Source organism: Artemia franciscana, chromosome 14 (genome assembly GCF_032884065.1).
Source record: "Artemia franciscana chromosome 14, ASM3288406v1, whole genome shotgun sequence".
Classification (NCBI taxonomy): Eukaryota; Metazoa; Arthropoda; class Branchiopoda; order Anostraca; family Artemiidae; genus Artemia; species Artemia franciscana.
Window position 1 is genome coordinate 32,775,222 of NC_088876.1, and position 17,161 is coordinate 32,792,382.

Genomic DNA, 17,161 nt, shown 5'->3' on the forward strand with positions numbered 1-17,161 from the left:
CCACTTTTAAAACACTCTGTATCCCAATGAAGACTCAAAGTGTTTAAACCAATAGTGGATATATATTGAGAATTGTAAGGCGAACTAATATACTAAAAATATTTATTATATTAATTTGCTAAAAAAAAAAATAGATATAAAATTCAATATGTTCACATTATCTGACAAATTTTCTCCCATATCTCGTCACAGCCAGCTCTTTCTTGAAAACCTAAGGCAAGATCGTAAGTGTCACCTTCAGACCATACTAATAGAATTGCTTGTTGCTTCTGATAAGCTGTATCTGACTGAATTTATAATTAAAGAACAATTTTCTTCGGAAAATAAAGATGGGGTAAAATACCAGATTCCAACGAATCTAAATACATTGCTAGACATACATTACATTTTGAAACACAAGTACTAGTTCTTTAAGAGTTTTGTTAGCAGCTACATCCACGCTACATCAGTCAGCTTTTGTTGCAGCTTATTGCATTGGTATCAACAAAGCACCATTTATAAACTGCAAGTTTTTAGGAAATCAACGCACAAACTGTTCCGAACCCTCTATTAATGACTTTGGAAATAAAAACAAAGAACCGAGAGGATCAAGCAATTTCCATTACCAGGTAGAACATTTAAACTTTGACAGTTAAACGTGACATTTATTTATTGATATTCATCCTGAGACAAATGGTAGTTTTTAAATTAATTTCATACCTTCTGAAGTTGACCTGAAAAACATAACTTAATATTATTTGCAAATCAATCTATGTTCTTTGACAACCTGGGTATATTTACACTAATTTTGATCATTTAAATTGTAAGAGAAAAAGTTGTAACAGCAGTATCCCCAAAAGTTTCAGCTTAACACCCCCAGTCGTTCTCGATATATTGCTGAGGTGTTTTATTGGCAACCATAAACACAATGTCTTTTGATTTATGACAAAGTTTAGCAGTAAAGCATAATAGGCCAATTGCATAATAGGGGGAGGGGGTGATATGCTTAATATTACAAAAGATATTGTAGCTGGACCATTCGAATATGCTGAAAAAGTGGTTGTCTCAAAGTTTTGACTGGATGGGTTTGAAAAATTACTATTACTCTGAATGTCATTTTCTTTGGTTTATACATAGCTTTATTGCATCAGCGATTAACCTAGCAATAGCTGGTGCAAGATAGCATGGGCTTATCAGTTGAGACCGATTTACACACCCTTTAAAGGGTGTGACTCTTAAGAGAAAAAACATTAACACTGAAAAAAAAAGACTTTCAGCAAAAACTTACATCAGAATCTGGAATGTGGACATCAAACCTTTCATCTTCATAATTTTCAGCAATGGTTTGCGTTTTGTCGCCACTACCTGTTTCTTCTACCTAAAATTAACATATTAATTTTAGAAAATGCGAATTAGAAATCCTATATAAAACATTACATTCAACTAGGATTGTACCATAAGTTCGTTTTTTCAGTGGATCTTCAAAACTGCATAAAACGAACTTCTTCCTGTTTTATATCAGGGACGATTTTGATTTTTTTTTTTTTTTCGCCGTTGATTATTTATAAAGATGACAATTTCTCAAAAGTATTCGAAGACTAAGAATGTAGATCCTTCCCTCCTCTTTGTGCTTGTCTGAAATTTGAAACTATCTAAATTTGTTCCTATCTATCAGCAACAACATGAGGGATCTCTTTACTCAACACTTCAGCCCCTTTTCCTAGGCCATCAAAAGTGCAGTGGTGATCCTCCCGTTCTCTGTTTTGCAAACAAAATGCTTTTTTGTATCTACCCTCGTAGAAGATAAGCTTAATTTTCTTCTTGCACATTCTACATCTAAGTGTAGATCTTCTATGCAGTACTTCTGATGTGTGCCACAACTAAATTCAATAGCAATAGTATCTTTTTCTTTTTCTATGGGATATTCGTCAGCCAACTTCCTCCGATTGTTTCGAAAACAAATACTGCAGAATTCACTCTGCTCCGAAGTTTTATAAAACCCGCATCTAAAAAGGTTTTGAGAAGAAACGTACTTTTCAGATTTTTTTACTCATAATAAGAAACATAGAAAAGTTACAGCTCTGGATCCAATAATAAGCCTTTTCATGGCAAACCTTATTTAAGTCAACTGCTTAGAATAAATTTCATTCTTTTTGTCTGGGTGCCCCCCCCCCAAAAAAAAAACATAAAAAATTTGCAAACTCTTTTATTTTTCCACTTACGAATGTTTAGAACGATTCATTAATGGTGTTTCTTCTAGTGTCAACAATTATTACAGCTACATTATGAGACATGGTAATGTTTACCAAATCATATCACGTAATCGCATCTTGAAATACCTATTGAAAAACACTTTGAAAATATGAAAAATGCATAAAAATATAAGACTAAGTCTTGTAACGTAAGAATACTTCTTTGTATTTTAAATTCCAAAACCTAGATTTTGCTTTTAATTAGTGTCTGCTTTCTGATCCCTATATACAGAAAAAAAAATCATTTCTTTGTAAAAAAAAAAAATATATGTGTACCCAGGTTTTGCCTTGTATTCACATTTTTGGACCTAACTTCCTTTTTTATCCGTTTAATTAATCCTATGCTCAATAGCATTTAAAAATACTGTTAGTAATCTTCTAAAGCAACTAGAAACATAAATATAGAAACCATACAATTGAATTAAGCAAACCAAACCGATAAAAAGAGGAACAGCCCAAATCAGTTTGTCCCCTTCCCCCAGGCTTAGGTTGACTAGCACAAAAAATTGTCATATAGTCAAATTATAGCCGTTTGGCTAGTATGCTAAAGAATAAATGAATTACAACTGGTGAATGAATCCAAAAGAGATGTCAGATCTTCAAAATCCCAAGCCTATTTATTATAATATGCTAACTTTCCAGAAATATACAGATTTTCTTGCCACTTTATGTGAAATTTAATGGTGATCATTAAGACGTATTCCACTCAAAAGAGATTTCTAAGTCGCTTTATGGATGCAGAATAAGTTGTAACAACACAAGAAGGTGGGCGGGATAACAATCCAAATTTCAGTCCCTCATGAAGAGTGGTTAACAACACACTCAAGGACATTTTTTTGGAAAACATCATAGAATGCAAAGAAACCTGATTCATTTGACCTAACGACCCACTTTTTAAACACCCTCTATCCCAACGAAGGCTCAAAGTGTTCAAACCTATAGTGGATATATATTGAGAATTGTAAGGCGAACTAAAATACTATAAATATTTTAGTATATTAATTTGCTAAATAAAATAGATGTAAAAATCAATATGTTCACATATTCTGACAAATTTTCTCCCATATCTCGTCACAGCCAACTCTTTCTTGAAAACTTAAGGCAAGATCGTAAGTGTCACCTCCAGACCATACTATTAGAATTGCTTGTTGCTTCTGATAAGCTGTATCTGACTGAATTTTCTAATTGAATTTTCTAATGTCTAAATATTAAAGGAACTCTAAAAAACGGAATTTTGATGCTAAAAGATACATCAAAATAATTTAATTTTCATGCTGATTCTAAATATATATGTTTCATCAAATTTAGTCTTTGTCATTAAAAGTTACGAGCCTAAGAAAATTTGCTTGAAAAATTTCAAGCTCCTATCTACAAAAACGTGAAATTTCGTATTTTTTGCCAGAAGACAAAATCACGGGTGCGTGTTTATTTGTTTTTTTTTTTTTTCCCAGGGGTCATCGTATCGACAAAAGTCCAATAATGTCGGAAGAGAGCTCATTCTAACGGAAACGAAAAGTACTAGTGCCCTTTTTAAGTGATCGAAAAAATTAGAGGGCACATAGGCCCCCTCCCACGCTCATTTTTTTTCCCAAAGTCAACGGATCAAAATTTTGAGATAGCCATTTTGTTCCTCATAGTCGAAAACCATAAGAATTATGTCTTTGGGAATGACTTACTCCCCCACAATCCCTGGGGGAGGGGCTGCAAGTTACAAACTTTGACCAGTGTTTAAATATAGTAATGGTTATTGGAAAGTGTACAGACGTTTTCAGGGGGACTTTTTGGTTTAGGGGGTGGGGGTTGATGGGAGGGGGCTATGCGAGAGGATCTTTCCTTGGAGAAATATGTCATGGGGGAAGAAAAATTCAATGAAAAGGGCGAAGGATTATCTAGTATTATTATAAAATAACAATGAAAAAATAAACATGAAAACATTTTTTCAATTGAAAGTAAGGAGTAGCATTGAAACTTAAAACAAACAAAGATCATTACGCATATGAGGGGTTCTAAAACAAATTTAGCATAAAGAGCGATGTATTTAGGAGGAGATAAATACCTTGCTCTTTATGCTAAAGTATTTTTTAGTAATTTCAACTATTTATTCTACGGCCTTTCTGATTCAGGGGTCATTCTTAAAGAATTGGGACAAAACTTACGATTTAGCGTAAAGACCAAGGTATTAACGAGGGTACAAACCCCCTCATACATAATAGAAATATAATAATATAAAAGTTTGTTACGTAAGTTAATTCTTAAGTTACGTATATTCTTTTACCAATAAAAAGGCTCGTTAAAAATTAAAAGTTCCAGCTGCCTTTTTAAGTAACCGAAAAATTGGAGGACAACAAGGCCTCCTTCCCCACCCCTTATTTCTCAAAATCGTCTGATCAAAAGAGAGAGAAAGCCATTTAGCCAAAAAAAAAATTAATATAGAAATTTCATTTTAATAATTTATATGCGGAGAGCCAAAATCAAACTTGCATTATTTCAAGAACGTTCAGAAATTAAATTAAAAAAAAACTAGTTTTTTAACTTAAAGTAAGAGCGACATTAAAACTTAAAACGAACAAAAATTACTACGTATATGAAATGAGTTGTCCCCTCCGCAATCTCTCCCTCTTTACGCTAAAGTTTGACTCTTTGCCACAATTCTATTATTTATTATAATAGGGGGCGAATAATAAATATTTAATAATTAGTACCTTTTATTAATGGATTTACGTAAAAAAACCAAATGGATATATATGTATATTATATAATGTACCATCACCTTAAGGCGAAGTTAAAGGGGGGATCTTCCCTTTTTGATATTTTGAAAGGAGTCCGATAAGGTGACCTTACCTCACCTTCTTTATTTAATAACTCTGTTTTAGATGCCCAAAATTCTGTTAATTTTAGTTGTATTCACCGTGGATTTAACTTGTCTTTAATAACTTTTGCAGATGACGTTTTGAATCTAAGCCGTACTTTTAGTGGATGTGAAAATGCGTTTAATCAGCTTTACAATGAATATAAAAATATTGGGCTTTCTTTTAATGTTGAAAAAATTGCTGTTGTAGCTTTCAATTTTAAAGAGACAAATGGCCCTATTTTCTTATCTTTAGCTAATGTTCAAGTCCCCCTTTCTCAAAAATTACTTTACCTTGGAATGCCTATTGGAAAAAATATGAAAGAAATTGTGAAATTATTCCTTGAAAATTTGAAGAAAAAACTGAGAATTGCTTATGCTTCAATTGTATCTAATATTAAACACATTGATAAATTAAATCTTGCGAAAATTTATAATAGCCTTGTTGTACCTCATCTCCTTTCTCTTTGTCCGGTTTGGCAGTTTTTTAGTGAACCTCAGAAACTATATGTTCGTAGAGTATATTTTCGTTATGCTAAATTCCTTCTTAGTTACCCTCCTTGGACTAGAAATAGCTACTTAATGAACAAATTCCGCCTAGTTTCTCCTACATCTATTATTGATAAAAGGCTTCATGATTTTCGTTCTTCTATGTCGATAGTGTCTCACCCATGGTCAGCATTACTTATTTAATTGTTTGTTTGTGTTGATTTGTATTTATTTGTAGCTTTTTTTTTCTCTTATTACTCCATCTTAAGGGCGTTCCGCCCTCTTTTTTGTAGATGGGTTATAAATAAATTGATTGATATATATATATATATATATATATATATATATATATATATATATATATATATATATATATATAGCTCCACTTTTCCCCAAGGGCTTAAACACATTTGTACATTCTCAAAGGACTGCCCTCCCTTCCCCAAACAGGAGGGAGAGGGTTAAACATAGTTTGTAAATACTTGGCAATGAGAGGTACGGGAACATTCCGATAAAAGCTGATAAAAAAAAGCAAGGCGAATTGGTCAACTGTCACTAAGAAAGGGGAGCAGATATTTTAGTTTAAAAGGTCTTAGGCGACTGTATATTAGCTGAGATTAAAAATCTCAGCTAAATTAAAAATTGAAACTTATTTAAAATTAAAAATAAAAGTGACATTTTTTCCTAGCCTACTTGTAACCTAGCTTCTAGTAGTTCTTGTACTTGTAATCAAACTCAAAATTCAACCAAAAACACGCAAAGAACAATTCAAATAAATAAAAAACATTTGTGCAAAACTTTAACGAAACTTACATTTTTATCAGCAGTTCCCTGTGAATTGGCAAGTTCGTCAAGCTCATTTTGAAGAACTCTTCTTGACCTCTCTAGCTCCTCTACTTTCACAATATATTCTTCCAAGTCTCGACTTAGACTTAAAACTTTCGTCTCCTTTTTTCTTGCATCTCTTTCAGCTGCATCTCGTTCTGACGCAAATCGTTCTGATATTGCCTTTTCTTCTGCCAGGATTTTGTCAAAATTACGCTGCGTCTTCTCCAGCTCAATAACCTAAAATGAAACTGATATTGAAAAACACAAGCAGGCACTAACAAGATGGAATCCTTAGGCAATTTTCAACAAGGGTTCAGCATCAATCCTCAAAGGCTTTCATGACATATTAACACAAGTTCCAAACACAAGGCCACCTTTGAACAGAAATTAACGCAACATAAGTTAAATCAAATTGATTCATCACTTTCAGGATAAACTAACCGATTCGGCAGTTTCCTTTTACCATCAGCATACAAAAGGTTATTCCGCCACTCTAGAGCCAGTAATGTTCAACTAACTTTTATAGCAATCAGTTTCAAAATGCTCGATACTAGGTACTATTTGAGGTAGCATAGGCGTACACACGACATCACCTGATAACGCGGTTGCTGTAAGTATAACCCTTGTGTTCAATCATATGATTTGTGTTTATTTTTTTTTTAAATAGTGGCTTGTCAATCGGTCTAAAAAGTTTGTACTATTTCATTACTAATTTTAGTTTACACATACAATGAAAACAGTGTTGACAACTGTACTATTTGGTAAAGATATTGTTTTTGTTGAACGCAAAGTTCAAAGAAAATTATCTTTTTCGGTTTATCAAATAAACGAAAGACATGAGAGAGTCAATCAGCAATATAGCAGAAACTAGCAAACTACAGAAACGTGTTTTCTTTCGTTTACGGTTTTTTTTTAAGGATAAAACTTTTTAACATGTGGTAGGATTTCTTATTTAAGCCGATGAGCAGATTCACTTTATAGGTTTTGGACTGGATGAGAGATATTCCTAGGCTTTCTGATCGAATTTTGCAGACTTTTACGACAGTATCACTGATCTGTTTGGATAAAGTCCATAAAAAGACTATATTCCGTTTTGACAGCTTTATTATTTTCTGTCGAAAATTTCAATATATTTATATTTTATTCTTTTAACATTTTTGACCCAAGTTCTTTAACAATTTTTCCATCCCTGAATACTAATCCCCACCGTATGCAGGTGCTCCGAAAATTTTGTTAGCACCTCTTCAAAGGTTCCAGAATAGGGCAAACAGGGCAGATTCACTCATTGCCCATGACTCTCTTTAGTCTCTTAGCAAAAGATTTAATGTAGCGTCAATGGGTGTTTCCTTAAAGTACAAGAATTCACCTCCTTCTATAAAGCTCTGTCGCATTGTACACTCCCACCCCATTGTCTAACTGACAAAAAAGAATCGAAGGCACAATCAGTTCGGTAAAATTATCTTAAGATTGAAACGCCCTTAACAGTACTTCGATTTGGAACGATGAATAACTAGAAGCAAATCAGTAGCTGGAAGGGCGAATTTAGGAATAAAAAGACCAAAATAAAGTCGAAACAATTTTTTCTATTTTTTAATACTGAAGAAACCTCATCAATCGTCACAAAAAAGCAATCCCGTGTGACAAAAAAAAAAAAACTTGAAAATACTGGTTATCGGTTATTCTACTCCTTTCTTCTCTATCAAAAGTATTTTTCAAATATCCACGATTAAACTTCGAGATCCGTATGGTGTTTGATGTAATCAACTCATTGCCAGACATCAGCTCGAAAAAGTTAAGGATACTCAAAACACTTTAGTTATAAACAACCCGTTCTAGGAAACATTTAATTTCGCATTTCCCTCTAAAGGCAAATTAAAATCAGTACTAAACTTTTAATTCTGAACATTTCTCATAACAAAGTCGTTGTTATTAGCAACACATTTTAATTTGGTAATTTCAACAAAATAGTTGCACAACCGCAACAAAATCAGTAGCACTATTTTCTGCAAATTACCATTAGTTTGCGAGTACCTTTTTTGCAAATTGAGACATAAAGATTGGCGGATCTTATTACATAATTGGATCTATTAAAAACGATTTGCCGTTACAGCAATATTTTGAACGTTCTACTTGTCTTTAAGCCAATTATGGTTAGCGAATGGTTAGGTTAGATTGGGTTACGATATTTATGTATAATTAAATTGATGACTTAACTTTGTAATCCGTCAGCAACCGTGTCCGAGAAAATTTGGTGGAATTTTTCCTAAACAGTTAATTCCAGAGCTAGTCTTAAATCACCCCTCCTCCATCAGAAACACAAGCACAATACCTGCTTAAAGGTAAGCTCTCACAAAAGACTACAAATTATCCAAAGCAAAAAGACGAATGTTTAAACTTGTTCCTTAATTGAAATGTTTTCTCTGTGAGCGTAATTTAAGTAGTTTGAGTCTACCATCCCTGCAATTGAGAAAGGACAGCTTAGCTTTAGTAACTTTTTTTTCGAATTGCTAAAGTTGATTATTTTTGTAATGTAATAAGCCTATGGAATTTATTATTTATGGTACCAACTCTTACAATTCGTCATCCAGACAACTAATTCTTGTTTATTGTCTTTTTTCATTGCAAAGTTGGTTTTATTAATTGTTACCAGAAGTTTGTTATGGTAAGTGAAAGGCCTAAGGGACTGTAACATCTAAGGTTTCGTTGTTCAGAATCTAAGTTATTGACTCTATTTTTGTTGGTATTGCTTTGTAAAGTGAGAGGCCAATGAAACACTTATGGTTTTGTTATTGTAGTTTTCTATCATTTTTGTAATGAATAAAGCAAATAGCTTGTTCCGTTTTTAGTTCAACATAATAAAACAAAATAAAAACATGCGAAGCAAAGTCTCTAATGTAATTTCAGAATAAAATTTCACGAAAATTAAAAAAAAAGGAACAAAAGAGAATCCTTTGAATACTTATGAAATGAGAATACCAACAGTGCATTTTTCTTCACTGAACAAACAGCAAGACTTTATTGATTTGAGCAAAATATTACCGATCAGAAAAATAAATTTTCTATCTCTGATCCACGACAGAAGGGTAAAGAATATTCGCCCAAACGGACGTTTTTATTTTGATCTGGAGGCGTAAATCCAGCAAATGAAGCAACATTCAAATTCGTATCAGCAGGTCTTACCCAGCGAAATCTAATATTGAAAAAAAGTACAAGTCTTACTTTTGCCCTCTGTGAGTTCAAATCAATTGTTATGTCTTCTAATTCAGCTTGAAGCTTCTTTTTTGACTTTTCAAGGTTGTCATTTTGTGCTTTGAGCTCTTCAATTTGGCATTGAAGGCTTTCAATGTCCTTTGGTGACCTCTTTTGCAGCTCTTCCAGTTGAAGCAAGGCTTCTGCTTCATTATCAGCATGTTTCTTTGCTTCATGTAGCTGTACAGTTAATGTGGAGATTTGCTTTTCGAAGTTCCTCCTTAAAAATAAAGAAAACAAGTTTATAAGAAGATATTAGAGAAATAAAATACAAACAAAGGATGGCATCCAACAATGGCTGGACAAGCGGAGGGTGGGGGTGAGGAGATCAACAACCTTTGAACAAATATACCAAAAAGGCATGAACGTGAGAGGGGTGAAGGGGGTCAAAAGATCAAGACACATAGTAGTCTAAAATAATGATATATGGCCACATACCCAAAATGGACAAATGGATGGATGGATATCAATTAAGGACTATAAAAAGATGGACTGAAAAAGGTATTTCACTTTGCCGATAGGAAACCCCAGAAAGCCCTCTTGATGCTTAATAAACTAAAAACTCTACAGCAAGCTTTCCTCTTATACGGCACTCAGAATTTATCTACGAAGATCTGGCCCTCATATGCTAAATCCAGTCCTTTAATTTTCTTACTATCATCTAATAAGTTGAGTAATTAAAGGGTAAGATGATTTTAAAGTGATATTATGTCAATGTGTTGCAGTTTTAAGCAGACTTTGGTGTTTTTTTTTAGCGTCATTTCATTAGTTCTTTGCAATTTATTTCAGTTAATTCAAGTTTCAAGAAGATTTTATGAGAAAACCTCCTTTTTTTCTGGTGCATCTCATGACATCTATTAGAGCAAATATACGATGACACTTAAAATGTCGGATTCATGGATTTTCAAATTTCACAATGCCTAAACTTTGAAACGGTACATACATATCTTTTGAACTTAAGCAGGCTACAAGTCACCTAATCTGTATTTCAAAGTCAAAATCTAAGGTTCCGGTAACTGGTATAATACCTTGATTAAAGAATGGGTTCTCGACATTTGGATGGCAGATTAATCATAATTGATTAGATAATTTGGTCATATACTGCCATAAAATTAGCTTCCTATTATACAGAGTAAAATAGAGAGCTGTTCTGGTGATTAAGTCTCGCATTCCATAATGTGGTTCCTATACCTCTAAAGATAGCCCTGGTTAAAACCCTTCAACAGAGGCGTACATAACGTGTATGTATACCAATGCAAATTTCAATTCATAGTCCAAATCCCCAATGCTTTGACAGAAGAAGGGTGCAATTGGATGAATTTTGAGCATTTCATTAAGCAAGATATAAAAAAGCTATAATTTGCAGGATTTCTCAAAGGATTTTGGAAATTTCTGCATAATACAAACTTTTTCTCAGCAATATTTTAAATTTCTGTTTAATACCACAAAAATATGAAGAAAGATTGGGCTAACTTTCACCAACTAAACCAATAAAATTATAATTAGGCAGCTTAGATTTTGACAAATTGATAGTGTCTCCAGGGCTGAATTTAAAGCTTTGATGCTACTAGGTCCATAAGTGTTGGCCATTCCTTTTTTGCGAGATTTTCACGGAGAATCCCTGAAAATTTCACTAATATTGGAAGCACTGAACATAAGGCAACTGCTGAGTTAAAAGTAATGAAAACAAGAGGTGATATCGAACTCCCAGCTGCCGTTCTTGGCAGAATACAAAATAGTTTAAGGGGCCACAAAATCCCTTATCTGTGAATAGGTAGCACAACGGTGGATTGTACTTTGACAATAAATCACGTCAGTTCAATTTATTGCGCCCCCTGGCATTGTGCCCTCTTAAGCCAGGGCCTAGTCGACCTATTGGTAAATCCAGGCCTGTATACATCTCTAATTACTACACGTCCTTGAAGTTCTCTATACATCCCTAAAGTACCTCACTACAGATCTTTGAAGCTCATGTTAATGGAACCCAAGGATAACTTGAGATTTCTGAAGATTAAGAGCCAAGCTAGACTCTGCTACAGGCAGACCTCCCAGCCTACCCAGCCATTCACTACAGGCATTCTCCACGCCGAATATTATCTGTTTACCTTCCTTTACTATGTCGTTATTTATTAATATCTGAAAACACTTATGTTTTCCTTAATATTTTTCTGTGTTTAATATTATATCCAGTATTGCTCAAAATGCGAAGGGGCCTACCCTCATCCACATAACTCAATTTTTTAAGTCGAAATTTCGCTTTTCTACAAAAACTCTTGGAATTGATCAATTCCTGTTTATAAAATTATGTCGATTTTTCATGTGCTAATAATAATAATGAAGAACTTTGGGATTAATACATTTTGGATATTTAATCTTGGCATGAATAACAAATTTTTTTGTAGCACATATTTCAGTCAAAACCTTGTTGCATGGTTTTGGTTTGGCATATGGTTTCGGGAGCAAACTTCAAATCTTGATCTGGAGAAGGAGCAAAGAAGGGTCTAAAAATTTCGGTCTGTAGCCTGTTCCAAATTTTTGGCACTATGGGCTAGAATCCGTTCCCGGTGAAGCAGCGATGGTGACACAAAGAAACGAAGTGTAACCAGGTTATCACAATAGCAGATAACTTCGAAGACCACATTGCCTTTCCATGATGAAAGTAAAATTCTAGAAAAAATTTCTAGAATTTTCTGACGATATTCTGGAAACAACAGAATAGGAAGATATTTTTTGTTCTCTACCATATGTTCCAGGTTTGAGTAAAAACTGAAAAGAATTTTACAAAATAATGGCTTAAAGGTAGCTTTAAGAGGTAGTAACACTTTGGCTAGTTTTTTAAATTCTGGAAAGGATCGGACTTCCGTAGAGCAGCAAAGTGGGGTTTATAAAATCCCATGTACTTGTGGAAGCTCTTATGTGGGGCATACTAACCAGAATTTAAAAATGAGATTGCTACAACATGATAATTCTATTTCATCGTCTTTAAAGCAAAATACCTAACCTGAAGATTTCACGTCGGCCCTCTCGGAGCATATCTTTAATTTTCCAAATGATTTTATTTTGTTTGAAAATGTTTCTTTGATTTATAGGGACTAAGGTTTAAAGCAAATTTTCAGGGAAACAATCGAAATTAAAAAAAATTTATTCAAGAATAATTCCATGAACAGAGATACAGGTGAATTTGGATTGAACTTAATTTATGATATTATACTGAGGTCAAATAAAGTAAATATCACCTCACCTAAGAGCTATGACCTCTGTCCGCGTAATATGTCAGATAATTCTAATGAACCGGAACCGAAAAGGTCAAACAGATTTGCCTCCGCTGTTGCATTGAAAAAAATAAGAGCAATAAACTATATGTAATTAGTTTATTAGGTATAAATTTTGTTTATTTTTATTCGTGTCTTTTAGTTTTACTGCTGATGATGAACACTGTATATGTGTTTGAAATATCCAGTTAAATAATTTTATATCTATTCACTGTCAATAAAAAGGTTTCATCTCTATTTTGAACTGTTTTACTTTTATCACAATAGCGTATCTAAATTGTCTCAGAAACAAATTCGTGAATTGAGTTGAAATTGTCAGGGGGTGCAGGGGGGCCAAGTGAACTACAAATTTTGACTCGGGGAAGGATAAAGTAAAATCAAAAGAAGCCATGTATCCAGGCTATCACAGTGGCACAGCTGTAAAATCTCCAGAGCGACAATGCTCAGACGGTCATGTCTCAAGTGCTGTAACGACACTCACCGAGAATCCTACTCTTAAACTCCAAAGAAAGATAGCAGAATCTTATGCTTCCCATGTTTTACTCTTGGTAAGAATCCGAAGACGTCATTCCTCTTGAAGAATCAAAGACAAAATTCAACACCACAGAGGAGAACATATGAGGAAGACCGCATTATCGCGTCACCAACTTAGAAGGCATAAGAACCTAGAATACTGCAAGTCCAAATCCTATTGGCTGATCAATTGAATTCGCAAATTTTAAAAGTAGCAACAGCAGAAAAGCAGTGGATTGTATTTTGAATTATTGTTGTTTTTTTTTAAAGTGGTCTGTATTGTTTTGAATAAAACAGATGTTAAAGTCACAGTTGAACAATCTTAATTAATTAGATTACTGTTTGATAACATCATTTTCAAATAATTTGAAAAATAAAGGAAGTATTCATGTCGTTTTATTCCTTTCTCATCCCTCCCCCTTCCCCTAGATTTTGTGCAATGAATATAAACTTTAAGAAAATTTCAATGTGAACTAGCCTTGCGCTCAAATTATGATGAGTGTATCTAAGAAACTCTTTCTAAAAATATTTAAATCTATTACTATGCGTCAATAGTATAGGATTGTATATTTTACACACACAAAACCACAGGGCCATGGCCACAAAAAACAACAACATACAAATACAATTAAAAACTTGCAAAATAAAATTTAAGGATCCAATTTGGGCTTACACCCTCAAGATGGGTTATACCCACATTAATAAACCAAGCGAGATTATTAATACTAATAAAACATTCGTTTCCCAACAACTTTTAGACCCAAGGCTCATCCCCCTTATCCACGCCGATAATTTCCTTTCTCAAGCCCCTTAACCCTTCATACTTACTCAAAAAACACAATAAATTTTCCTCCCACTCTCCACAAATTGGGCAACTGTAAGGACCACTCTTCATTCTAAGCCCTCCTAAATATATCCTTCCCCCAAGTGGTATGAAATTGCCTCTACAGGAAATTACTCACTTAATATCCTCCCTAGATAGCACAGCCCTAAAATATACTTAAAAAATAAGGACATGGAGTCAAATAAAACTGCCTTTTCTTATTATCCAATTTAGAAATACATTTCACATGAAATAATATTTACTTTGAAAAAGGTGATGGCCACCTTCTTTCGAAGATATCAAAATTCACCCCCCTCTCTACCAGAATTTTGTTTAATTTCTTAAGCACCCTAGACAGAGAGTACCTTCTTTTAAAATTTCAGCTCTATTAGAACCCCATTGCTCACTTTCTCCACCAGTGCAAACTCGAATTTTCAATGTCCTAAGGAACATATTGCTTACAGTTTCAAGGCAAAATAGTCCAGGAAGTCCCAAAAAAGATCTTGCCCATTTGCTTTGCTTATCATTTACATGGAAAAGTGCCCCATCTGCTTTTAGTGGGCGACAAAAAAAATACAAACTTTACGAACCTTTTTTCTTTCTTTTGAATTACTAACCATCTATAAACAAAGATAAAAATACGAGACCTTTTTTCAAAATTATGGACCTGGTGGGAGACTTGCTCTCTTTATACAGTCACAATCGAATGGAGCATTAACGGGATATTTAAGAGAAGAATGAGGGATGTGATTTGGAAGGCTTATAAAATACGTAAAGTCAGCTCTAGGAACACTCAACCATGGGAGCAAGACATAAAACCAACTAAACAAAGGGAAACAAGAAACAAAACACAAGAAAGAGACTTACTTTGCTCCTTCTGCATCCTCGACTTGGTTATGCAAACCTTCCTTCTCAATTTCTAGTTGTCTAATTTGTGCATTTAGAGCCAATTTCTGCTTCGTTTCCACTTCTAATTGGGTTTGCATTTCATTCAACTGTTGCTCAGTGTTCGCGTTGGATTTAGTTGCATTGACAGACCGTGACTCGGCGTCAACTAGCTGGGCTACTAAAGACTCCATATCAGTCTGTATGCGAACCAGTCTATCTTGAACCTCTGAACGTGCACCCTCAGATTCTTGAAGGCGACTGGTGAGCTCTGACACCTAAAGAAGATATATTGAATTAATTCAGGGCCCTGTAAGGGAGGGAGGGAGCCCAAAATTTATATGCATTAACACGACAAACTGAGTCGAAATCTCTACAAAAAAAGAAAAAAACTTGCATCTAGCGCTGCATTTGCAATTAATATTTGCATAAAATTATTAAACCAAGTTTTTTTTTACTTAAACTACATACTAACACGAACATTTTTTCCCCGATTCTAAAGCAACAAATCTTTTGTACTAGTTTACACGATAATTTTGGAGCTTACCCACCGATCATTAGTTCCATTTTCACGTTGCTTTACAGTAAATATAGGTATATGTACATCCTTCTAGCATTGTAAAAGGGTGTGGAGATCCCAGACTAGGCAGAGTTAATATCAGACTAACTATGAACCAGGTCGGCTTTCTACACATTCATACAAATCCACACAACTCCACCAAAATTAACATCTATGCCTGTTCTAACTCAAAATTGTAGAATTAATACAATGATAAGGCCTAATAGAAATAAAAAGTAGGGAAAAGCTAGGGAAAATTGAAAAAAATTAAAATATTTATGTTAATAGAAAAAAAAATTACTAGAAATACAGAAATTAACATATAGAATTACTAATTATACTCAATATTATACTCAACGGAATAAAAAGTCAGAAGGAGAAAGGATTCCAACGAAATTTAAGCCAACTGTAATAAAATGGGTATCGAATTCTAATCGAAAATGTAATGTCCATTTGAAAATAGTATTTCATGCGATTGTGCTCAACTAAGGTCCTTTATTTTATCCCATGACAGATATATAATCAAGGTTTACAGGATGGCTGTAGTTTGTCCAAGCACTGGACGACCCTGGATAAAGATCTTTTGAACTAATCTACCCCCTCGCCATTTGTAAATACACCCAAAGGTACACATACAATAGACATGGGAGATAGACACACATACTCTTCACGACATATATACATGACTTAAAAGGAAAGTTTTACCTGTGACTCGAGGTGTTTTCTTTTTCTATCAGTCTCAGCTTTAGATGTTGCAATTGACTTGATCTCATTAGCCATATCTGCATTTTCAGCCTCCAAAGTTGCCTTAGCTTTTTCCAACACTTCCTTTATTTTCTTGGCGTTGTCCATCTGTTCATGCAAAACTTCCAGTTCTTGACTATGTTTGTGCCTCATTTCCATTAACTGGCTCTCGTGATGACCAGATTCTTCCTCAAGGCTCTTCTTCAGTAATGCTAATTCTTGTTCGCGTTTTGTTCTCAGCTCTTGCTCCGCAGCAGTTGTGGCCTTAAGAGCCTCGAATTCTTCCTTTGATTCTTGACCGGCTATCTGTTCCTTGTTGAGCCTGAAAATAAATAATTTTTAACAACAGCACCGTTTTCGGTAGCAGCAACTGCCAATTGCCAACTGCAGATAGCAGAAGAACTGCCAATTTTCCGCTCGACCTACTCCCCACACTACTCTTTTGGCAATACCCAGCCCATGCTATTTCAAGAAGCGAGGAATGGACCTCTTACGTTTTATTAAACATTTTCCAAAAACTTTCATGCAATCAAAAAGATAAAAATCGGTTGAGTAAACTTACTATTTATTTACATGTTATAGGAATAAAACCAATTGAAAGCACAATTTTCATTGAAAGAACTTCCTGTCTAATTTTGTCCTGCTTAATTAGCAAATTTCGGGCTAGCATAGGGTGACTTTTTAAACCGAAGGCTTATCCAAGGTTTGAATCACTACTAT

At 34.1% G+C, this 17,161-nt stretch overlaps 1 protein-coding gene across 1 annotated transcript in view; it reads right to left on the reverse strand.

Annotated features, from left to right (window-relative positions):
- LOC136035780 (myosin heavy chain, non-muscle-like) overlaps positions 1-17,161 on the reverse strand; it is a 116,392-nt gene that overhangs the window by 37,182 nt on the left and 62,049 nt on the right. The window contains exons 5-8 of the mRNA XM_065717753.1: positions 16,403-16,763; positions 15,121-15,416; positions 9,616-9,865; positions 6,382-6,633 (exon numbers count right to left, since the gene is read on the reverse strand). Coding sequence (XP_065573825.1) covers positions 6,382-6,633; positions 9,616-9,865; positions 15,121-15,416; positions 16,403-16,763 — 1,159 coding nt within the window. The remainder of the gene's footprint in view (positions 1-6,381; positions 6,634-9,615; positions 9,866-15,120; positions 15,417-16,402; positions 16,764-17,161) is intronic.